Genomic DNA, 26,473 nt, shown 5'->3' on the forward strand with positions numbered 1-26,473 from the left:
ATATATATATATATATATATATATATATAAAAATATTTTTGACTTTGTTTATATAGTATAATTTTTTGACTTAGGGGTACGGATAAGCCCTTCCCTCCACCCTAGCTCCGCCTATGTTGTGTCAAATCATCATATAAAATTCTCTTCATTATTATTCATGCATAACTACTCCTAGTAACTAGTTTTATAAACCAAAAGCTAGGAGGGATAGTAGTACTTTAGCTAATAAATACAGAGTCTACAATTTTGTTAGTGCACCCCATCTAAGGGAGACAAGTGGGCCTGTCCAGGCCCGGGACCGCGGGTTAAACGGGCTAAACGGGCCAGGATCGTTTGACCCGGTTTTAGTGGGCCTGGGCCGGTCCTATGATTTGGGCCCGCCAGGCCCGGGACCATTTAGCCCGCCAGGGATCGGGACTGGTCCGGAACCGGATCGGTCCCTTAGCGGGCCAAACGGTCCCAACGGCTATTTTTTAAAAAAATATAGCCATTGGGCTTGTCAAAAATAGCCGTTGGCTATTTATAAAATAGCCATTTAACCCTCCAACTTTGTTTTAATCCCAAACTTTTTATAATTACACTTTTTCCCTATTTTCAACTATAAATACCCCATCATTCTTTCATTTTTTCTTATAAAATCATCAATCTATCACAATCTCCCTCTAATTTTATTCTATAATTGCCACTATTGTTTACTTTATTGTTACTAAGTGTATAATATATAAGCTATATTCGATATATATATATATATATATATATATATATATATATATATATATATATATATAGCTTATATATTATACATTTAGTATATACTATACTATACTATATATACAACTTATATAAGCTATATACTATACACTTAGTATATATATACTTTTTAGTAGTAACATGAAATGACCAAAGTATGGTACTTTTTAGCTGGTATAAATATGGAATGATAGAAGATCAAGTTTTAGCTCAACTCAGTTTTAGTTGAGTTGAGCTAAAACTTGATCTTCTATCATTCCATATTTATACCAGCTAAAAAGTACCATACTTTGGTCATTTCATGTTACTACTAAAAAGTATATATATATTCGATATTAAATATTGAATATTAAAATTTAGGATGTTAAATAAAATTTAGGTCACAATTCTATAATAAAATTTACAAAGAATTGCCTTAGATATTTTTTTTAACATCCTTTTATCTCTAATATCTATTTAATTTTTTAAATATATATATATATGTTGGGCCAACTTAGCCCACTTAGCCAGTTTAATCCGGGACCAAACGGTTCCGATCCTGGTCCCTATCACGGACCGGTCCTTACAAAAAGCCAATTTAGCCCGGACCCGTTTAATTTGAGACCGGCCTTGAACGAGTCCGAAACTATTTGGACCAGCCCACTTGACCCGTTTAGGTCCGGGACCTGCCCACTTGCCAGCCTAACCCCATCTATGTCCACCATTCAAACTCTTCCCGAAAAGCCCAACAAGCCTGACAATTTCTTTACCACCTTTGTTCCCAATTCCCAAATTCCCCTTCCTTCTCTTTCTCTGTGTGGCACACTGTATATAGCACTTTACTTTTCTCTTCATTTACTAGTTGGAATCCTGAACTAAAAAACTACTAAAGCTGTAACTCTTTCTTTCCTCACCAAGACACAGCAAAAAATATCATGGAAGTTCTCTCCATGTTTTGGTTCATTTTCTTCATTCTTGGAAGTCTATTACTCTTTCAGCTTTCTCAGTCAGCAACTGAATTTGTTGATGGAGTTTCAAAATGGAAAAATTCAACTGTCCAAATTGGGGATACCATCAGTAAGTACTCTTGTAGTATGAACCATATTCTGCTATTCTTGGTGCTTAATTTGACTTTAACCAAACTTTGCATTTAAATTTGATGGCCCTTTATTTTGTATTTCTTTTTCAGTTTTCCAGCATAAGTATCAGTACAATCTCTACATTTTCCAGAACCAGAATGCCTTCACTTTATGCAATTTCACTGAAGCTACACTTCTTACCAAATCCAACTCCAAATCCTACACAGTAAGTTCAAAATTTCAAGATTCTAGATAATCTTGAATAAAAGGTGTTTAAGATTAGACTTTTTTTTCTTGATATATTAAAAGTGCCGGTTCAAGGCCAAAGCCTGTAAGGTTTTTTTGGGGCCCTGTTTTTAAATCAAATATATATATGAAAGGTTTTTTTTTGAAAAAAAATACTTAAGGTATCTTAACAGAATTATGCTTTAGGTTGCTAATTTTATTAAGCCGCCCATAAATGCAGTGGCGCCCATCAAGGCCTGGTATCTTTTACTTCTCATTCAACAATGGTAGTGGTACTGCGTCTGCAGCATCATGTTTACAAGGCCAAAAGCTAGCAATTAAGGTATCACTTTCACCTGAACTGTCACCAGCGGCAGCTCCACCATTTATATCTGGCAGCATTGTGTCATCTTCTCCGGCTTACACGTGGCCATTGCCTCCACGACAAACTGCTTCTCCTGCTAATAGTCCAATGGTTCCACAGAAAGGGAGTGATATTCCGTTTATAAACAGTAATCCAGCAGTTCCTTTGCCCACTGGTGAAGTAAATTCTGCTACTGTCCACCCTTTCCTCACTTCTGGTTGCCATGTAACACAGGTAATTAATCGCTACGTTCACTTTTACTTGGCACGTTTTGATTTTTTATGCCCCTTAAGAAATAATAAATGAAGTGCATAATTTACCATGTTACCCATATTAATTGATGCATATTTTATTGAATTTGAGAAAATAATTTGAAATGATAATAAATACTATGGGTAAAACAGGAAAAAATTTGTTGTCTTTTCTTGATGTGCGTAAAGTGAAAGTAAAAATGAATATCTATTTTTAGTATACATGCCAAATAAAAGTGACAGAAATATGTTTTATATCATTATTTATTATATATGCTATTATTATCAATCTTTACAACTATAATTACTCCGCTTCAGCTTCAAATAAGTGTGAGCTGATTATGTATGACTCCTCATTGTTGTTGATAAAAATTATTACGATCAATCTTTAATATTGAAAAATCAAAAGGCTATTCAACTTGCTAACATTATTATTATTATTATACTCCCTCCATTCTATTTTACATTGCAAATTTAGAGTACGAGGTTCAATATTCTGAATTATGACGGTGAAATTAGATATAGATTCTTCAAGTTTTTAAAAATAAAATTTACATTTTTGAAAACTACATGAAAAGTAATATAGGTCATAATAATTGATAATTTAAAATATTTATAAAATATTTAAGAAAAATATGGTCAAAGAACAATGGTGAACTCCCCAGGTAGTAATGTTGTCATATAAATTGAAACATGTGGTAGTATTTTTTTCTAAACTATTTTGTTTGAGTATATTTGTAGTCCATAAATCACCTCTTCTACTTAGTGACTAGATTTTGTTTTTTAAACGTATAGAAACTTAAATATGAATAAGAACGATTGTGGTGATGAAAATTTTGTATGGTTCATATAAAATTGCTTCAGGGGAAAGAGTACATTCGTAGTATATTTTTCTCTTGACTCATGAAAAATTATTGCATGATTATCAGTTTTTAAAGGTTAGGCAAATAATCACATGTATTAAGTAACTTGAGTCACTTTCTAGTTCTAGTACTAGCTAGTAGGCATAATAATTGGTCATTGTGGGGGAAATTTTCTGGCTCACTATTTCTGATTTCCTTGAGTCGGGTGTATAATCGAATCAGTCAAACCATGGAGAAACAGAGCTTTTTTGTTACTTTTTCTTTGAAGATTTTTTAACAGTATATATAGAACCATAAATTGAAGATTGATTAATAGCATGAAAGATGGATACTTTACTTAATTGTACACCATATGAAGCCTGATAATGGCGTATAATTGATTAGGTTTATTGTTTTCTTTTAATTTGTCATTGTTTTTTTTGCTTATTTATTAGATTAATTTTGTGTCTTCGGATTTTGAAATGCAGGCGGTGAAGTTTGTAGCAATTCAAAGCTCCTTGTGCTGTGCAATTTTCTTGATGCTGTTTTAAAATGACCAAAAGGGAGAGAAAGTAAGAGATATTTGTAAGTCAGTACATGTAAAAAGAAAATTGCACTGTAGCTTTAAAACTAAAATAGCTTTAAAGTGGTGATAATGATGATTAATACCATGTTTAGTACTGTAGTAACAGTATTTGGTGTTATATTACTATCCTTGACCCTACTTTCAAATCATTTCTTTCTTTATTTTCTCTTTAGTTTTGGCATACAATCATTTTTGCCTTCTACTTTTTCTACTTTGATCAGTCTTTTTGCCTTTTTATTTTCTTTGTTTGTTCTATTTCTTTCTGGTTGAGAATTGTAATTCCTCTTTAATAGGAAAATCATCTAACACCCATTTTAGAAGGTTATTGGTGGCTGGACCAATAATTTAAAATGTTGATTGTAAATCTGAAAACTTAAATTATTAATCTTCTTTTTGTGTTTTTTTTTCTATATGGTACTAAAGCTTACAAGTTGCCATATGGCATCATTATATAGTGATAAGGGTTTTCAAGGTTATGATTGATCTTTCTATAAAGAGAATTAAACCTAGGTTACGTTCTCTATTAACAAAAAAAAGGTTATAAAACCTCGATATTTCATCCTTATTAGCTTGTTTATTGTATGTTTTGCTAATTATGGACCACAGATTGATCAAATTTATGAATTGATTGGTGACGGTAACTGAAAATGATAAAATAAAATAATTTTATTTTTAAATCATGGATATGATTTGGGAAGTAACAATTATGCATTTATCATAAGTGGTATACAAATTTTCTGTGATGCTTAGATAAATTTGAGTGACTTTTTTATTATAAAAAACAATTTAACAATTTATGTGATACTTTGATAGTTGAGTGATTTTTTCGGCGCAAGATATAATTTACTGATTTTAGTGCAATAAAGTAAAATTTAAGTAACCACTTATTGATTTTAATGCAATAAAGTAAAATTTAAGTGACCATTTATGAAAGTAATATGAGAGAAAATTTAGTGGAGAATTACTTATATGTATTCAGTGGCGTAGTTAAGGTTGACAAGTAGGCCGGTTCAAGTCCGGGACCGCGGCCCATGTGGGCTTCTTGACCTAAACGATCCTTAACCGGATAAGCCTTTGACCGTGGAGGTGGGTCGGTCCTTCACATTGAGCCCGCGAGACCGGGACCGGACCGGTCCTTGGCGGGCATAAACGGTCCCAACGGTCATAATTTTTTTTTAAAAATCTGACCATTTGGGATTGCAAAAATTTGGCCTCTGGCCTTTAAAAATAGTCGTTGGCTATTTATAAAATAGTCATTTAACCCCTTCCCCAACTTTGTTTTAATCCCAAACTTTTTATAATTACACTTTTTCCTTTTTTAAACTATCAATACCCCCTCATTCTTTCATTTTTCTCACAAAATCATCAATCTCTCTCTAATTTTTTTTCTATAATTGCTACTATTGCTTACTTTATTTCTACAATTTGTAAAAAAAATGGTGAAGTTGGTGAATTGAAGTATTCAAATCTTCAACGATAATCAATTTTTAATAAGTTGTTCGTCAATTCGGTAAACTCGTTCCAACTCTTAATTTTTAATATTATAGTTTTGTTTGTTTTATTTGTTTTCTATTATTTGATTAATTATGATATCTCCCTTAAAAAAACTTTTTGGTAAAAATAAGAAAAAATCCAAAAGTGGCGAATCTAGTGGCCAATCTGTTCCTCCTCCACTTCCCCCGGCTCCCCGATCCAAAAACCCCGTACCCGTCCTACACCTGCTATTCTTGATAGTGATAATAGTTTATTACAATTTATTGAGTGTCAATTTTGCCACAATATTGGAGCTGGTGAACAATTAGACCATGAATTAATGAATGCTCTTTATTCTAATCCAACTATTGATGAAAATGATGAGGAGGAAATAGATTTTGATGAAACGCAACCGGATGACGATACACTCACTTGTCCTGCTCTTAAAGTTAACCCAACTAATGATAATCTAAATGATGCCCCGTCTAACCCTCATGTTACTACCCCTACTTTTTCTAGACAACGTACCAAACGGACAGAAATATCTATTGTTTGGCCATTTTTAACTCAACTAATTTCACAAAATAAGGCTAAGTGTAAAACTTGTGGCAATGAATAAGCTTTTATATATTTTGGAGGTCGGGGTCGGGGGGTGAGGGGACTTTGGCTAGACACATATTGATGCACCCTCAAGATAAAGCCAAATATCTTCGTATGAAAGCCTTGGTCGAGGGGACAAATGTACTACTCCTAGTCAGGCTGACCCTAGGTATCCAAATATTTAGGTCACATATAATTTACAAGAAATTGCCTTAAATATTTTTTATTACCTTTTTTTTTTCTCTGGCTCACTTAGTCCGGGACCATTAGTTCGTGGGCCTAGTCCCGGGTCGGTTCCTACAAAAAGACCACGAAGCCTGTTTAATTTGGGACCGGATCGGGACCGACCCACTTAGCCCGTTTAGACCCGGGACCGGCCCACTTGTCAGCCTTAGGCGTAGTCAGGAATTACGTCAAGAGTTTTCAAGTTTTAAACAAGTCACTAATTTTTTTTGTCGATAAATGGTGTACCAAAATTTTTAAATCAAATTATGCAATATTTAGCTAAACAATAAAAAAAATCATTAATAGAATCATAATATTATAAATCAAAATTAAAATAACAAAAGGACAACATTAAAAATTTTATTAATAAAAGTAAAACTAAAGAAAAAAGAGAGTCGAGAGAATTTTAGTTTGTAAAGAGCTTTTGTTGAAGAAATTTTTGTGGAGCTTAGCTTTTAAGTTATAAAATTTATATAACAAATAATTTTTAATTAAAAAAATTACTTTCAAGATTAGTTGTTTATTTCTACGCAAATATTAAGTTTTAAGAGTTATTTTTATTAGTAAATTTAGATTGAAAAAGAATAAGATAGACAACACATAGTAATTTCCGTTTAGTTTTGGTAAATAAAATGGGCAGAACTTTGAACTCGTGAACAATACGTTACTTTGAACATCGCTGGACTGCCTCACTCAGTTATGTTAAGAGTGTCAAAATAATATATATATATATATATATATATATATATATATATATATATATAATCCTATAAAATACGTATTTAACTTATATATGCGGTATGATTTTTCGTCGAAGGTGGTAGCCCACCCTTCACGTAGGGTTGCTACGCCACTATGTATTCCTCCTCTTCTTCCCCAACTTTTTTCCTGTGGCCTTTTCTTTGTCAAACTAAAGAAGGATATATAATAGTTTATTAGTATTTCCTTTTACATTCTTTCCGCGCAAGTTTCCAAAATCAAAAGGCTTATAACATTCACGCGCAAAGCCCATTTTTAGGAAAATATGTCATAGTGGAACTAACGGCTATCTCCATAAATCCGATTCCAAAACGAATTAGGAATAACAACTGATTGCTTGCAAAAGAATCATCTAAAGTGATTAATTCCCAACTGAACTAGGAAATAATATGACAGGCCATCTCTATAGATAGTTCAATGTCTTCCCTCGAATTTATTTGGTTGTTTAAAAATTAACTCAAGAACGTTGTCCCCTATACTTTGTTAGCCCTGTTCTTTAGTTGTAGATCAAAGAAACCATGAGTAATCCCCATACTCGTCGCCAACTTGCTCATGGCAATCATCAACGTTCGCGACTGCAACTCTATCGGCGTAATGTTCGAATTATGAGGCGCCCATATGATCATTCGTCTAGATCACGATATCACACATCAGTTCATCATCCCCTAGAGGTTATTAGTCCTACTTTTCAAGAATATTACGTTGTGCAATTTACTATTCCTAGGGATGATGATGAATTCCTGACTCTGCAAAACCTGCATCAAGAGTTCAGAGCTTTTCCACAGAACTATATATCAACAACCAATTAATGGCGTCTACCGTTGGTGTTCACAGTGAGTATACGAATGGAATTAACATAATTAACTTGAGTGATCGTGAGTCACTTGTTATGGTCTTACTGGCAGATTTATACAAGAGGAGCAATCAACTCATGGCGTGCGTCTACCCTTGGTGTTCCCAGTGAGTATACGAACGGAATTAACATAACTAACTTGAGCGATCGTGAATCAGTGGATAGGGTCTTACGGGCAGATTTATACGATTTGCATGGCAGCCGATACTCGCAAGACAGGAGCTATCAACCCATGGTGTATACCATTGGTGACTCAGTGGCGGATCCAGAATTTCAAAGTCATAGGTGCTCGCCGATAAAAGTTCTACAAGAAGAGGAAAAATGAATTTAGTAATGGGTGCTCACTCGATACTTATCAAAAAAATTTGATCATTGCGTATGTAAAGCTACTAATCATAGTCAAAGACAATGGGTGTTGTATACGGTAAAAACTAGTTAGTCCTTCATACGAACTGGTTTAAATGGTAATACATTGGATCAGAGAAGCGTCTTCATAGTATCAGGTTGAGGTCCGAAGTCAGGTCACCAAGTTTCGAGCCCGAAGGACCGATCAACGCCGAGCTCGATGTTATTATCAAGCTCGAATCCAAATCGAACTATGATGCAAAATAAAGTTATCGAGCTTATGATTCAGAGACCGACCAACACTGCTCCGAATCAATACAGGGACCCAAGTCAGAATCGAGCTCGAGTCAAGACCGAAAACTCGAGTCAATATCGAGCTCACAGACAAGAGCCGTTGCAATTCCACTAGAGGAGAGAATCCTAGCAGGAATTATGGAAAAGCTGATTTATCATGGGTCTCCCACTATGTATTTTTAATTATATCTAAAAGTAGGATCCTCCACTATAAAGAGGATGACTATATTTCTCTAAAGGACAGTTCTTTGCTTACATTGTAATTCAAGCACCATATTCTCCTATATTCAAGAGTTATTCTTTTAAGCTTCATAAATTGATTCATCTTGCTTAGTCCTAAAAATCATCTTCTTTCCAATCTCGTTTATTTTGCATTCTTTGCAATCCATATTTGATATTTTTATTTATCCTTACGATTTGTATTAAGCTATACCACATATCTTTAGAACTACGTACAAATTCAACTATATTCGTTTTTCGGGTAAACAGTTTGGCGCCCACCGTGGGGCTAAGGATAACAGTGGTTATTTGATACGAATCTGCAAAAACACACCGTTTTGCGCTTGTTTCTGAAAGTATGTTGGATTTCGGATTAGCAACGACCAACTGTCAATCAAATGGCCTTACCTATTGACAACGAAGCTGGTCTTCAGGATGAGAACAACAACTTGACACCCAGTACCGAAAGACCACTTGTCAACGCCGTCGGAGCTTGAATTGAAGTGCCGATAGACATCAATTCGTATGTGGCCATTAAGGCGAACCTACATTCTGAACCTGAAAATAGCATTCATGGTGGCACTCGGTCTGCAGATCGAGATGCCCATAATGTCAAGGAAAACGGTGTCAGCTTGCGTATGATTTTCGAAATGTTACAAGCTTAACTGGAAGCAATAGCTCAGTTGCAAAGTTAAACCTAGATACCGAGTAGACCGGAGCCTAGTCAACCCCGAGAAATCGCCCATACAACGGGACCAGCTATAGTGAAATCAAATGAGCAGGAGTAGGGGACTAATCCCGAAATTTCTAAGATGTTCAAAGAACTGATCAAACGAATAGAATCGGGAGAAAGGAGGATCGAAGCAAATGACAAAAAAATAGAAACATACAACTCCAGGGTTGATAAGATTCCGGGGGCACCACCAATAATGAAGGGCTAAGATTACAAAAAAATCATACAAAAGCCTTTTCCCCCGAGCGCGGCTCCTAAACCGATCCCAAGGAAATTCCGCATGCCCAAGATTCCTAAATATAACGGCACCACCGGCCCCAATGAACATGTCACCTCATACACATGTGCCATCAAAGGGAACGACCTAGAGGATGATGAGATCAAATCCGCATTATTGAAGAAATTTGGTGATACCCTATCAAATGGAGCAATGATATGGTATCATAATTTACCATCTAATTATATCGATTATTTTGCTATGCTTGCAGATTCCTTCGTAAAAGCACATGCTGGGGCCATAAAAGTCGAGACCAGGAAATCGGACCTGTTCAAGGTAAGACAAAAGGATAACGAGATGCTAAGGGAGTTCATATCTCGTTTTCAAATGGAACGAATGGATCTGCCACCAGTCACAGACGATTGGGTTGTTCGGGCTTTCACTCAAGATTTGAACGAATGAAGTTCGATGGCTTCACGGTGGTTAAAGCATAACCTGATCGAGTACCCAGCTATCACTTAGGCCGATGTGCACAATTGGTACCAATCAAAAATTAGAGTCGAAGATGATCAGTTGGGGTCTAAACCCGCTGCTCGAAGGGATATCAATCGAGAACAAAGTCCGATCAGGGACTGATACCGACCGTATAGTGGAAACCACAGAATCAATGAATCGAGACGTAATCCCATACAAAGAAACAAAAGAAGTGATCGAGGTCGAGGGTCTCGGGGGCTGATGAACAGAAGTGGATTCGACAGGCCTACCGGATCTAAGGAAGCATCACGTTTATCGGAGTATAACTTCAGCATTGATGCATTCACCATTGTGTCGGCTATCGGACGCATCAAAGACACTAAATGGCCTCGACCCATGCAGATCAATCCTGCCCAGAGAAATCCCAATCAAATGTGCGAATATCATGACATCCATGGCCACAGAACGGGAGATTGCAAGCAACTAAGAGAGGAGGTAGCCTGGTTATTCAATAAAGGGCACCTTCGAGAATTTTTAAGCGACAGGGCGAAGAACCATTTCAAAAACAGGAATTTCGGGAAACAAAACGAACAAGAAGAACCACAGCACCTCATCCACATGATCATCAGCGGCGTCGATACCCCTCAAGGGCCGGTGCTTAAATGCACTAAGACATCGATTGTGAGGGAAAAGTGATTTTGAACTCAGGATTATGCACCCATAGGAACTTTGTCCTTCAATGATGAAGATACAGAAGGAGTCATACAACCTCATAACGATGCACTGGTAATATCCGTACTTATGAATAAAACTAAAGTTAAGCGTGTGTTAATTGATCCAGGTAGCTCGGCCAACATTATTAGATTGAAGGTTGTAGAACAATTCAGTCTACGGGGCCAAGTCGTACCCCCAACCCTAGTTTTAAACGGATTCAATATGGCATGTGAAACCACCAAAGGCGAGATAATTTTGTCGATAAACGTGGTCGGGACCATCTAAGAAATGAATTTCCACGTAATCGAAGGCGACATGAGGTACAACGCCCTTTTTGGAAGGCCATGGATCCACAACATGAGAGTTGTACCTTCGACCCTACACCAGGTTCTTAAATTCCCAACATCGGGGGGAGTCAAAATAGTGTACGGAGAACAACTGGCCGCAAGAGAAATGTTTTCTGTCGAGGAAGCGAATCCGATATCCTCGTCGTCGCCAAAAAAGGGATCAGACTCAAAAGGGGAACGAGATGCCAAATAACAATCACAGACATCAGCTTTAACCCAACCAGAAAATCAGAAGATCTATGAAAATGATGATCAAAGGATCCCTCGATCTTTCGTGCTTCCCGATGATTTCGACGCTACCCAATCAACGATTGAAGAGTTGGAGCAAGTCATACTAATCGAGCATTTGCCCGAACGAAAGGTATACCTGGGAACGAGATTAACCCCCGAACTCAGGAAAAGGCTTATTCAATTTCTTATCGATAACATAGATTGTTTTGCTTGGTCCCATTTAGATATAATAGGGATCCCACCGGATATAACGACGTATCAGCTAAGCCTGGACCCAAGGTTCAAACCGGTAAAGCAAAAGAGAAGACACCAATCCGAGGTAAAGCACGCATTCATAAAGGAGGAGGTAACTAAACTTCTTAGAATAGGGTCTATTCGGGAGGTGAAATATCCCGAATGGTTAGCCAATGTAGTTGTAGTCCCTAAAAAGGGGAACAAACTTAAAATGTGTGTACATTACAAGGATTTAAACAAGACATGCCCCAAAGATTCTTTTCCACTGCCTAACATCAATCGCATGATCAATGCCACGACCGGCCACGAGATCTTTACTTTTCTCGATGCCTATTCCGGATAAAATCAAATCCAAATGAACCCGGAAGACTAGGAAAAGACTTCATTTGTCACCAAATATGGAACATATTATTATAATGGGATGCCCTTCGGGCTAAAAAATACAAGAGCTACTTACCAACGCCTAGTAAATAAAATGTTCGAGTGACAGATAGGTAAATCAATTAAAGTTTATATTGATGACATGCTAGCTAAGTCCCTGCGCGCAGATGACCATTTGGCTCATTTGCAGGAAATATTCGAGATTTTAAGGAAATACAACATGAAGCTCAACCCCAAGAAATGTGCTTTCGGGGTCGGTTCGGGAAAGTTTCTCGGCTTCATGGTATCAAATCGGGGGATCGAGATTAACCCCGATAAAATCAAGGCCATCGAAGACATCTCCATCGTGGACAATGTAAAAGCCGTGCAGAGGCTAACGGGACGGATTGCTGCCTTAGGCCGATTCATTTCAAGGTCATCATATCGAAGTCACAAATTTTTCTCTCTACTCAAAAAGAAGAACGATTTCGCTTGGACCCCGGAATGCCAACAGGCATTAGAGGAATTAAAGTGATATCTATCGATCCCACCACTGCTTCATACTCCAAAAATAGACGAAAAACTTTACTTGTACTCGGCAGTATCAGAAATCGCGGTAAGTGGTTTCCTAGTTCGAGAAGAGCAAGGTATGTAATTTCCCGTTTATTATGTAAGTCGAACCTTAGGAGAAGCAGAAACTAGATATCCACACTTAGAAAAATTGGCACTTGCACTGATAAGCGCCTCTAGAAAGTTAAGACAGTACTTTCAATGTCACCACATATGTGTATTGACTACTTACCCACTTCGTAATATTTTGCACAAGCCCGAACTATCAGGCCGATTGTCCAAATGGGCCGTCAAAATCAGTGGGTACGATATCGAATATCAACCACGTACGGCTATCAAGTCTCAAATTTTAGCGGACTTCGTGGCCGATTTCACGCCGACCCTCGTACCTGAAGTTGAAAAAGAACTCTTATTGAAATCGGGTACATCATAGGGGGTATGGACCCTTTTCACAGACGGGGCTTCGAACGTGAAGGGGTCCGGGCTAGGCATCATTTTAAAGCCGCCCACGGGTAACACCATTAGGAAATCTATGAAAACTACTAGGTTGACTAACAACGAGGCCGAGTATGAGGCCATGATTGCAGGTCTCGAGCTAGCTAAAAGCTTGGGAGTAGAAGTCGTTGAAGCCAAATGTGACTCTTTACTGGTGGTAAATCAAGTAAACAAAACCTTTGAAGTTCAAAAAGATATAATGCAAAGGTATTTGGACAAACTGCAGGTCACTTTGCACCATTTCAAAGAATGAACTTTACAGCATGTTCCACGAGAACAAAACAGTGAGGCCGATGCACTTGTAAATTTGGGTTCATCAGTCGAGGAAGGCGAGATAAGCTCGGATACTGTCGTTCAAATCTCGAGATCCGTGATCGAAGAAGGTCATGCCGAGCTAAATTCTACGAGCTTAACCTGGGATTGGAGGAATAAGTATATTGAATACTTAAAGAATGGAAAGCTCCCATCGGACCCTAAAAATTCAAGGGCCCTACAAACCAAAGCTGCTCGATTTACATTAACTGCAGATGGAATGTTATACCGAAGGACATTTGATGGACCATTGGCAGTATGCTTAGGTCCAGGAGATACTGACTACGTCCTACATAAGGTGCACGAGGGCACTTGTGTATATCACTCTAGTGTCGATTCATTAGTCTGAATAATCAGGACAGGGTATTATTGGATCGATATGGACAAAAATGCAAAGGAATTTGTTCAAAAATGTGACAAATGTCAAAGGTTTGCACCAATGATCCATCAGCCAGGAGAGCAGCTTCACTCAGTCCTATCCCCATGTCCGTTCATAAAATGGGGAATGGATATCGTCGGCCCTCTGCCATCGGCCCCAGGTAAAGCTAAGTTCATTTTATTTATGACTGACTATTTCTCTAAATGGGTTGAAGCACAGGCGTTCGTGAAAGTAAGAGAGAAAGAAGTCATAGACTTTATCTGGGATCATATCGTATGTCGATTCGGGATACCCGCCGAAATAGTGTGTGACAATGGGAAACAGTTTGTGAGCAGCAAAGTGACAAAATTCCTCGAAGACCACAAAATAAAAAGGATATTATCAATACTGTATCACCCCAGTGGGAATGGACAGGCTGAATCAATGAACAAAACTATCATTCAAAACCTAAAGAAAAGGCTGAACGACGCTCAAGGAAAATGGAGAGAAATCCTACCAGAAGTTCTTTGGGCATATCAAACAACATCAAAATCTAGTACAGGGGAAACCCCGTTCTCCTTAGTATATGGCTCTGAAGCGTTGATTCCAGTCGAAGTCGGGGAACCTAGTGCCAGGTTTCGATATACAATAGAAGAGTCAAATAACGAGGCTATGAACACTAGCCTTGAATTATCGGATGAAAAATGAGAACCTGCTCTCGTACAATTGGCCGCCCAAAAGCAGCGAATCAAAAGATACTACAATCGAAGAACCAAGCTTCGCCATTTTAAACTCGGGGACTTAGTGCTAAGGAAAGTCACCCTCAGTACCCGAAATTCAAATGAAGGAAAACTAGGACCGAACTGGGAAGGACCATATCAGGTTCTCGAAAATGTCGGAAAAGGATCATACAAGCTCGGTATTATAAACGGCAAATAACTATCAAGCAATTGGAATGTATCGCACCTAAAACGATACTACTGCTAAGGTACGACCCTCCCATATTCGTTTATATTTCGAAACAAACCCCTGCAAGAGTCCGATCAGGAGCTAGGATGGATCCTTCAATACAAAGCCCTAGGTCTGAAAGCACGCGTTAGACTCTTTTTCCCTTAGACCGGTTTTATCCCAAATGGGTTTTTCGGTAAGGTTTTTAATGAGGCAACAATTGATCGTACTAACTTAGAGAAATACAACAGTATTCAAGGCCTCTTTACAATCAATCTCGAATACTGACGGGGCATTACCTGGAAATATTTTAAGTGTTCGTACAAGAATGTTACTCCATAACAACAGGGTTCCAATAGGAAAACTTGTAAGAGCCAAATGGTCAAAACGAACCATGCTCGTCTAGGTTGCTCGATCCCTGGTACAAAACATAATCACATGTATAACGATATGAAAAGAAACTTATTTTCCCATATCTCGTGTCTTACAACCCATCATTTATTTCATGATCTACTGCGCAAATAGGTTCAAGGACCGACCATTACCCCACAAATCGGGGACTGCCAATCGACTATTAAGCCTACGGGCTACATTACTTCGGGTTAGAGCAAGGCACTCATTCGAATACTAAGCCTACGGGCTACTCTTATCTTGAGTTCGAGAAATCACTCACTCAATCATTAAGCCTACGAGCTACATAACTTCGAGTTTGAGCAAGGCACTCACCCGAATACTAAGCCTACGGGCTACTCTTATCTTGAGTTCGAGAAATCACTCACTCAATCATTAAGCCTACGGACTACATTACTTCGAGTTCGAGCAAGGCACTCACTCGAGTACTAAGCCTACGGGCTACTCTTATTTTGAGTTCGAGAAATCACTCACTCAATCATTAAGCCTACAGGCTACATTACTTCGAGTTCGAGAAAGGCACTCACTCAAATACTAAGCCTATGGGCTACTCTTATCTTGAGTTTGAGAAATCACTCACTCAATCATTAAGCCTACGGGATACATTACTTCGAGTTCGAGCAAGGCATTCACTCGAATACTAAGCCTACGGGCTACTCTTATCTTGAGTTCGAGAAATAACTCAATCATTAAGCCTACGGGCTACATTACTTCGAGTTCGAGCAAGGCACTCACTCGAGTACTAAGCCTACGTGCTACTCTTATCTTGAGTTTGATAAATCACTCACTCAATCATTAAGCCTACGAGCTACATTACTTCAAGTTCAAAATCACTAAGCCTACGGGCTACATTACTTCGTGTTCAAAAATGCTCACTCAGATATAAAGGCTACAAAGTCCGAATTCGATCAAATTGCCTAAAGCCTTATGAAAACATTCATAAGGCATGAGTAAAATGAAATCTTCACAAGACAAAAAATAAAACAGAGGCAAGACGTGAAAAGAAAAGATATTTGTATATATTTACAAGATTATTTACATGATTGTTTGCAACATCCGAAATAGAAACTAAGGGACTAAGTTTCTTGGTTATCCCCGGGGGCGGTCTCTTCTCCATCGGGATCTTCCCCGATCTCGGACCCACTCTTGCTCCCATCATCGTCATCATCACCATCGTCATCATCTGAAACTAAGGCTTCAGCATCGGCTTCGAGCTCTTTAGCCCTTTTTTATCTCTTCAGTGAGGTCAAAACCTCGATCATGGATCTCTTCGAGAGTCTCCCTCCGAGATCGGCACTTAGTAAGCTCAGCAACCCAATGCGCTCGAGTGTTGGCGATCTCGGCTACCTCTCTTGCTTATATCTGAGTAGTTTCAGCATCGGCTTGATAAACGGCCACGAATGCATCCGCATCGGCCTTTGCCTTTTCGGCGTCAGATTCAGCCTTAGCAAGTTCAGCGACCAACCGAGCCTCGAGATCCTCTATTCTTCTTACTTGAACCGAGTTTTTCTCATTTATACTTTGAAACTGGTTTTCAACCGATGATAATTGGGCTCGAGCAGCCTTTTTCTCTACAGCGAAGCGGTCCATACCATCTTTCCACTTCAAGGACTCCGCTTGTATCACATCGACCTCCTCACAGAGTTTCCCGATCATCTCAATTTTCTGCTGCAGCTGTGAGACCGAAAAATTAGCCATCGTTCCTGTATCAAGCCCATAGGATTTTAAAAGTATCATTACCTGCTCAAACAGATCGGTCTGATCTTGGTGAGCCTTGGCCAACTTAGCTTGGAGATCTTTGATTTCCTCTCCCCTTTGCCCTAAGAGGAGTTTAAGAGAGTTCCTCTCCTCCGTGACCCGTTGAAGATCGGTCTCAAACCGATGCAGCTCAGCTCGAAACCGAGAACATGGTTCTCGATGAACCACCACGACCTGTGAAGAAAGAAGAAAATAAGTTAGGAAAGAATAGCAAAACATAAAAAATAAAGAGAGTTAAGAGCTTACCCGATTCAGAGCTAGCTGCACTACACAGAGAAAGCCCGACACATCACTAGGGCCAGCAGCGTCCTCGACCCCCGTAAACAGATCACGAAAGGGTCCTCCCCTTCATGAGACCGGCTCATCTCGAGGGCCCCTAAAGCTTGGGCTTCCCGAATAGCCCCTTCGGAAAAAGCAGGGAGAGTGTGCGAATCTCCGATTACTATTGCCTCAGGTGACTCGCTTGGGGCTAAGGCTGGCAAGTGGGCCATTCCAGGACCGGGACCGGCCTAGGACCGCAGCCCATATGGGTAGTGAGCCTATACGGTCCTAACCGTTTAAGACCGATATCGGGCGAAGTTGGGCCTGCAAGTGGGCCTGTCCAAGACGCGAGGCCCGCTAGACCGGAACGTTTGGGACCTGGACCGGAACGGTCCTAGCAGGCCTAAACGGTCCCAAGAGCCAGATTTAAAAAAAAACAAATTTTGCTCATTTGGCCATTTAAAAACTAGCCGTTTGGTCTGCCAAACTTTGTTTCAACCTCAAACTTTTTATAATTACACTTTTTTCCTATTTTCAACTATAAATACTCTCTCATTCTTTCATTTTTCTTACAAAATCATCAATCTCTCTCTAATTTTCTTCTATAATTGCTTACTTTATTGTTACAATTTTTGCAAAATTGTGAAGTTAGTGAATTAAAGTCTTCAAGTCTTCAACAATAATTAATTTTTAACAAGTTGTTTGTCAATTCGGTAAACTTGTTTCAACTCTTAAGTTTTAATATTATAGTTTTATTTATTTTATTTACTTTGCTTGATTAATTAAGATGGCTTATTCCGTAAAAAAATGTTTAGTAAAAATAAGGAAAAATCCAAGAGTGGTGAATCTAGTGGCCAATATGTTCCTCCTCCACTTCCCTGGCTCCCCGACCCAAATCTGTTACCCGTTTTACACCTCCTATTCTTGATAGCGATAATAGTTTATTACAATTTATCGAGAGTCAATTTTGCCATAATATTGCACCCGGTGAACAATTAAACCATGAATATATGAATGCTCTTTATGGTGATCCAAATATTGATGAAAAAATAAATTTTGATGAAACGCAACCGGATGACGATACACCCACTAGTCCTGCTCCTGAAGTTAACCCAACTAATAATAATCCAATGATGCTCCGTCTGACCCGCATGTTACTGCCCCTACTTTTTCTAGACAACCTTCTAAACGGGCAGAAACATCTGTTGTTTGGCCATTTTTTTTTACTCAACTAAGAGAAAAAAAATAGGGCTAAGTGTAAAACATATGGCAAAGAGTTAGTTTTAAAATATGTTAAAAGTTGGGGGGGACGGAAAGTTTGACTAGACACATATTGCTACACCCTCAAGATAAAGCTAGATATTTTCGTATAAAAGCTTTGGCCGAGGGGACAAGTGCACCTAGTCAGGCTGACCTTAGTACCGGGTCAAATCAATTTCAACCGGAAATTAACACTGTTACCGGTGGTATTTTATATTATCATCCAAAAAAGGATTGGGAAGAATTGGCAAAAATGGTTACTGTATGTGCTTACCCTATAGTTTTCCTTCTAACCCTCACTTTGTGCATTATATTAGAAATGTTTATATTATGATCCAAAAAACGATCGGAGAGCACTTTCAGTCAAGCAAGACTTCAACTCGGTGATTATAGAGCGTCTATAATGGAGAGCTTGAAAAAATCAGTACTTTTCAGAGATTGGATCCGTTCGGAAAGAAAAAATTTTGGACTTCCTGAATCACAACCAGAGGTAGACGAAGCTTACGAAGAAATGCTAGCTGATCTTGCGGAGGATGTTGCTTCCCCCGGAAGCAGTGATTACTAAGCTTCTTTTCCGCCACCACCAACGGAAATTCCTCCGGACCTTGAAAGATTTATGAAATTTGTAAGAGATACCATGTAACTTATACAACAACAACAACAACCCAGTATAATCCCACTAGTGGGGTCTGGTGAGGGTAGTGTGTACGCAGACCTTACCCCTACCCTGGGGTAGAGAGGCTGTTTCCGATAGACCCCCGGCTCCCTCCCTCCAAGAACTCCCCACCTTGATCTTGGGGTGAGTCGAAATCACAACCTCTTGGTTGGAAATGGAGGGTGCTTACCACTAGAGCAACCCACTCTTGTCCATCATGTAACTTATATGAACAAAAATTAATATGTAACTTGTATTTTGGCATATCTTGATTAGTTTCTTTTTCTTCTTAATGGTGGTATTAGCACCTTGTTGTGCTCATTCCATAGGGGGCGGAAGACTAAGAAAGATATTTTCATATTCTTTAAATGTTATAATAAAACTATAACGCATTGCTTTGAATATCTCTTTAAAATATTTTTGTCTTTAAATTTGAATTAAAATATTTATGTCACAATTCTATAATATAATTTATAAGGAATTTCCTTAGATATTTTTATTACCATTTTTTTTCTCTAACTTCTATAAATTTTTTAAAAAATAGAAAGTATTTGTTGGGACCACTTAGGCCCGGGACCAGCCCACTTAACCCGGGACCGTTAATTCATAGTTTCGGTCCCGGACCGGTTCCAACAAGAAGCCCGCGAAGCCCGGGACCACTTAGGATAGGGCCCACGAAGCCCATTTAGGACCGGGCCCCACCCACATGTCACCCTTACTTGGGGCGTACTCCTCAGTTCGGGGAGCTTCAGGACCGGCCCATTCCGATGTAACCACCGTTTGTTGACTTCGGTAGGAAGTATCCTCGATCACTAATGACTCGAGGACTTTGCCTAAACCTTCCTCTGATATCTCCTCAGTCCGAGGCGGAGCCTTATGAATCACCATCGATTCAGCCGCCTTTGGGGCTTCAATGTTTTTCTTCTTTTTGGCCGCCAGCGCGGACCCATCGTTTTCTTCTTCTTCTTCTTCGTCTCCATCCCTTAGACACAGAGCTGATTCTATAGTCAAAGGAATGGTATTCTTCTTCGGCTTACGAGTCGTCCTCTTCTTCGGTTTTGGATCTTCGGGAACGGAGGCCCTTTCCCTCTTATTTTCCTTCACCGACTTTGGAACAGAGGCCGAAGCCTCTTCCTCGACGGACGAGGGCCTCAAAACCGCATCTTTGCCCACACCTACATACGGGTAAATTTATTAAAAGTATATGGAAAATATCTCGTTCAAACTACCAAAAAATACGAGAAAGGGGCTTACCATGATTTTTGGCCTCCCATCGGCCCTTCGACAAGTCACGCCATGAGCGCTCGGCGTATGTGGAGGTCGAAGCCAGATCCCGTACCCAGTTCTTGAGATTGGAAACTGCGCTTGGCATCCGGTGAACCGCTGCATTACAAAAAGAGGGATATTGGTGAGAAAAGAAATGAAAAGGAAAAATACTAGGAGATAACAGCATAATTACACTTACGCTTTATGTTCCACTCCTCGAAAAAAGGCATATTTTCAATCGGAATCAGGTCTGAAGTCCTTACTCGGACGAACCTGCCCATCCAGCCTCGATCCATGTCCTCGTTTATGTTCGAGAACAGAGTTTTGGTAGTTCGACGCTGAAATTTTATTAACCCTTCTCGAAAAAGGCGAGGACGGTACAATTGAATGAGATTATCGAGAGTAAAAGGCATCTCCTCGATTTTGTTCACAAAGTATCGGATCAAAATAACAATCCGGCAAAAGGAAGGGTGAATCTGGCCTAGGGTTATTAGTTATTTATGACAAAAATCTATGATAAGAGGGTTGAGGGGACTTAACGTGAAAGGGTAAGTGTACACACTTAAAAATCCTTTCACGTGAGTAGTAATATCCTCTTCGAGAGACGGTACAACCACTTCTTTGTTCCCCTAGTTATAATCTTTTTTTATGTGCTTGATATACCCCCCCCCCTCCCCCGGCGATCGAACAAATATATCTCGATACGGGCTCACATCGGCCGAGAACCGGTGAACCTTTATCGAGTTTGAAATCGGAGGTAAGAACACACGCCGTCGGAACGCACTCCTCGGATCGTGGATCCACCAGTGTTTTGTCGGCAGTGGATTGGGAAGAAGAAGCTTTTTCTTTTTGGGGGACTGTTTTTGATGTCTTCACCATTTTTTATTTAAAGAATGTGATAAAGATTTGGTGATTTTTAAGAAGAATTTTGCATAAAAGAATCACAGATCTACGAATGAACTCAGAAGAGACGAAAAGGAACTTAGAAAATTTGGAAGATTGAAGACGTAAAAGTGATAAATAGTGAAAGGAAAGGCTATTTATAGATTGAAGCAATGGCGGTTCAATATCAGCAGTGGCCGGCCGCCTTCTGACACGCATTAAATGCCTTGGGAAGCTAAACCGACGGACAATTATCACGTACGTCATGGTCGGCCTCGATGCAAACGTCAGCTTATATCTGATTGAGCCATTGTGAAATCATGTCGTTTCTTGATACATCCTTCTCGAGAAACGAGAGGACTATTTGTATACGGTAAAAATCGATTAGCCTTTCGTACGAACTGGTTTAAATGGTAATACATTGGATCGGAGAAGCGTCTTTATAGTATCAGGTTGAGGTCCGAAGACAGGTCACCAAGCTTCGAGCCCGAAGGACCGATCAACGCCGAGCTCGATGTTATTATCAAGCTCGAATCCAAATCGAACTATGATGCAAAGTAAAGTTATCGAGCTTATGATTCAGAGACCGACCAACACTGACCCCGAATCAATACAGGGACCCGAGTCAGAATCGAGCTCACAGACAAAAGCCGTTGCAATCCCACTAGAGGAGAGAATCCTGACAGGAATTATGAAAAAACTGATTTATCATGGGTCTCCCACTATGTATTTTTAATTATATATAAAAGTAGGATCATCCACTATAAAGAGGATGACTACATTTCTGTAAAGGACAGTTCTTTGCTTACATTGTAATTCAAGCACCATATTCTCCTATATTCAAGAGTTATTCTTTTAAACTTCATAAATTGATTCATCTTGCTTAGTCCTAAAAATCATCTTCTTTCTAACCTCGTTTATTTTGTATTCTTTGCAATACATATTTGATATTTCTATTTATCCTTACAATTTGTATTAAGCTATATCACATATCCTTAAAACTACGTACAAATTCAACTTTATCCGTTTTTCGGGTAAACAGGTGCTTAAGCACCCATATATTGTTTCATGTAGATATATCTGCCAATGGTTGGTGTTCACAGTGAGTATACGAGTAGAATTAAAATAATTAACTTGAGTGATCCTTAATCAGTTGAGAAGGTCTTAAGGCCAGATATAATAGAAAATCTGCATCACAGCCGATACCCACAAGAAAGGAGCTATTCGCCAAATTGTTCTGAGACAACAAGTGATGACTTAATTGATGATACTTATGTGTTTCCCATTGAGTTGTCAACTTCTTTTTTAGTAGTTATTATCTGAATATATAGCTTTCCTTTTGACTCTCTGTATGAAAATCCTTTTGATCTTGAAATGGCGTTATTGAAGAAAGTTTTAATGATGATGGGAAATTTCTAATCAAATTTAAGATTTAAATTTCCCTGTTTTTGCTGCAACAATATAGACACAAACCTTGAGGTGCAAAACAATATAGCTTAAGGGAAGCTAGCTAGGTCAACTAATTTGTTGGAAGTGGTGGTAACACTTTAATATTTGGATAATAAGACGCCAAACGATTTTCTCATGATCTTAAAATATTGCAAAAAACATTAACCATGCAACGGTTTAAATCTATACGACCCGATAATAATCAATCTGTTCTTCCTATATATAGGACGTGGTACACAAGCAAAACTAATACAGTCTGGAAATTTTTTGCGTTCATTCATCTTTAACAAAAAATTTACTCAAGGAACACATTTTGATCTCGGTTGTGTTCATCCTCATCAGATTAATATATTGCTCGGATGCTCCAAAAGTCTATCATAGCTTGAAAATCTTATCAATGTATGTCATGCGAGGTGAATGATGTACTAATCTTTTGACTGAATTAAACAAATGAAGTGGGTATTTGGAGACACAACAAAGTCACTAATCCAATCAAGGTGCTTGTTTCTCGTAGATGGTTACAGACAAAGAATGTTTGACACAGGACAAGCTACAGCTGAGAGGCTTTCAACTTTGTTATAGATGTCATTTGTGCAAGGCTGAAGCTGAGAGAATTAATCACAAGAGGTGCAAGCAAATATGTCACGAGAACAAGAAATTTTCTCTAAAAATTGGAGAGAGGTTTAAAAAAGGTTGAAAGTTGATTAAACGTGAATTAACAAGATTGAGTGTTGGTGACAAAGTGGATCAACGTTAGTTGGAGACAAGTGCTTCAACAAAATCGTGTGTTGGTGACAAAGTGCATCAACGGGAGTTGCAGACAAGTGATTCAACAAAATTATGTGTTGGTGACAATATGCATCAATGGGAGTTGAAGACAGGTGATTCAACAATATTGGGTGTTGGTGACAAAGTGCATCAACGGGAGTTGGAGACAGACGCTTCAACAAAATTAGTTATCAGTGACAAAGTGCATCAACAGGAGTTGAAGACAGGTGCTTCAACAAAAATGGGTGTTGGTGGCAAAGTACATCAATGAGGGTTAGAGATGTGCTTCAGCAAAAGTAGATATTGGAGAGAAGCGCTCCAACACACAACATATAACTTTGAATTACGGGAGAATATTGAAAAACTAATTCAAAGTTGTAGTAGGAAACTTTAATTATTTAGAATTTGGTTTATTTAATTCATGTCTAAATAGTATTTGTAGTTGAAATATATAGGAATATGTTTGCATATTTCTAGTGAAATAGGTTTTAGACTATTATAAATAGGGGTATGTGTGTGAATTGTGAGAAGAATTGTAGAGAGCATTCCTAGATTTATAAATAAAATATTTTCCTTCATAAATGTTAGATTTTAACATACTCCAACCATTGTTTGATTTTAAAATGCATTAGCCGATGGATTTTATTCCTTTTATACATGTTAGATTTGGACAAAAATCCAGCGATCGTTTGATTTAGAAATTGTTTTGACAAACATATTTTGAGTTTGGCACGTCGCAATATGATTCACTAGATGTAATATTTTATGCAAAACTCAGGGCAGTAAAACGCGAGAGAAATGCTATATATACAAGAAAATAAATCTTAGACCATAGTAATACATTCTAAAGTTGTGTGTGCTTAAACATAAAACGAACCATATTATTAGTGGACTAAGTGCAACAGAAGTTGATCTAGACAAATTATAGGCGAATTAGGACATATCATGCCTTTTTACTAACTCGTTTATTAAAATGTTCAAATTTTAATCCATCCACTCATTTTGACATACATTTGATTGAAACTTGAAAAAAAAAATTAAAGATGAAATGAAAAATAGTTTTTGGAAGTTGAAATTATATTTGGACATGTATTTTACTTGAAAAGAAGATGAAATTTTGTACGTACAAAACTTGAAAAACTAGTCTAAACTATTTTTTGAAACTTGAAAAATTCATCTTAAAAAACTTTCCAGAAATTATTTACTTTTTATAACCAAATAATATTTTTACATTAAAAAAAAAAAAAAAAAAAACTGAAAACTTATGGCCAAATGGGAACTTAATCTAGTGTGGTCCATGGAAATGGGGGAGAAATTCAAAAATAGCCAGATTTACAAGTGATCATTCAAAAATAGCCATACTTTCAAAAGTAATCGAAATTTAGCCACTTTTCATGTAAAGATAAATCTGAACGAAAACACTATTCAAAATCTGGAAAAAACTCCAGTATATTATAATGGAGTTTCAGCATAAGTATACTGGAACTCCAACATAAGTATACTGGAACTCTAGCATAATATAATGGAGTTCCAACATAAGTATACTAGAACTCCAGCATAATATACTGGAGTTCCAGCAAAGTATACCGGTCCAGTATAATATGCTGGAAGTTCATACACAGGTGCTCGAATCTCCAGTATATTATAGGGCTGTGCATAATTTGGTAAATACCGAATTACCGTACCGAAATCAAAAATTTTGGTATTCGGTATTCGGTATGGTATTTGGTTTAAGTTTTTAAAAAGAATTGGTATTAGATATGGTATTTGGTATTTTAAAATAAAATATCGAAATATCGATACCGTATCGAAATATATATATTATATTACACAATGCACATTTTATTAATTATGACATAAGTATAAGAAATCTAAAATTTTACTTTGCTTTATTCTCTAAGTTCATCAATTAACTCTAAGCAATCAACATGACATTTCTCTAAGGTTTCTCTCTCTAGGTTGGTATATGTTAGTTTTGGACAAAACTTATGTCAAAAAATGTTTTAAGGTTTGTACTTTTGAGTACTTTAATTAAGAATATTACCGTCTATGACTCTATGCACTAGTTAGTATTCAAACCGAATATACCGAAGTTACCGAACCGAATAAATCGAAACCGAAAGAAGAAAAATCGAACCATACCAAATTTAATTAGGTACGGTATTGATATAGCATTTTATGAAATCGAATACCGAAAATACCGAACCGAAATGTCTAAATATCGTACTGTACCGACCAACAAACACCCATAGTATATTATGCTGAAACTTTCCGCGTGTTGGAGTTCCACCATAATATATTGGAAGTTCATACATAGGTGCACCGAACCCCAATATATTATGCTGGACCGATCTCTGTTGCAGCAAAATAATGGTTATTTTTCAATGACTTGGCAAACGTTGGCTATTTTTGAATGACCAGTCCGAAAACTGGCTAGCCCGTGATATTTTTACTGGAAATGGACCTCCATAAGGTAATGGAGATGTGGACCTAGACCACTCCATGGACAGGGAGAAATTCAAAAATAGCCAGATTTACAAGTGGTCATTCAAAAATAGCCACACTTTCAAAAGTAATCGAAATTTAGCCACTTTTCATGTAAAGATAAATTTGAACGAAAACACTGTTCAAAATCAGAAAAATACTCCAGTATATTATACTAGAGTTCCAGCATAAGTATACTGGAACTTCAACATATTATACTGGAGTTCCAGCATATTATACTGGAGTTCCAGCATAAGTATATTGGAACTCCAACATAATATAATGGAGTTCCAGCATAAGTATACTAGCACTCGAGCATAATATACTGGAGTTCCAGCAAAGTATACCGGTCCAGTATAATATGCTGAAAGTTCATACATAGGTGCTCCAATCTCCAGTATATTATGCTGAAACTTTTCGCGTGTTGGAATTCCAGCATAAT

General features: G+C 38.0%; 1 protein-coding gene across 1 annotated transcript; it reads left to right on the plus strand.

The window, feature by feature from the left end:
- Positions 1-1,497: 1,497 nt before the first annotated feature.
- On the plus strand, positions 1,498-4,225 carry LOC104095472 (uncharacterized). Its single transcript, XM_009601619.4, has 4 exons — positions 1,498-1,806; positions 1,919-2,034; positions 2,275-2,631; positions 3,979-4,225. Exons 1-4 carry the CDS (start codon positions 1,665-1,667, stop codon positions 4,039-4,041), a joined length of 678 nt encoding a protein of 225 aa, XP_009599914.1. The 5' UTR covers positions 1,498-1,664; the 3' UTR covers positions 4,042-4,225.
- The last annotated feature ends 22,248 nt before the right edge of the window (positions 4,226-26,473 follow it).

This window comes from Nicotiana tomentosiformis, chromosome 12 (genome assembly GCF_000390325.3).
Source record: "Nicotiana tomentosiformis chromosome 12, ASM39032v3, whole genome shotgun sequence".
Taxonomy (NCBI): domain Eukaryota; kingdom Viridiplantae; phylum Streptophyta; class Magnoliopsida; order Solanales; family Solanaceae; genus Nicotiana; species Nicotiana tomentosiformis.

Coding starts and splice junctions, on each gene's coding strand:
- LOC104095472 (XM_009601619.4), top strand. CDS start 1,665: ATGGAAGTTCTCTCCATGTTTTGGTTCATTTTCTTCATTCTTGGAAGT. Junction 2,035..2,274: donor CCAACTCCAAATCCTACACA/GTAAGTTCAAAA, acceptor CCATAAATGCAG/TGGCGCCCATCAAGGCCTGG. Junction 2,632..3,978: donor CTGGTTGCCATGTAACACAG/GTAATTAATCGC, acceptor TTTGAAATGCAG/GCGGTGAAGTTTGTAGCAAT.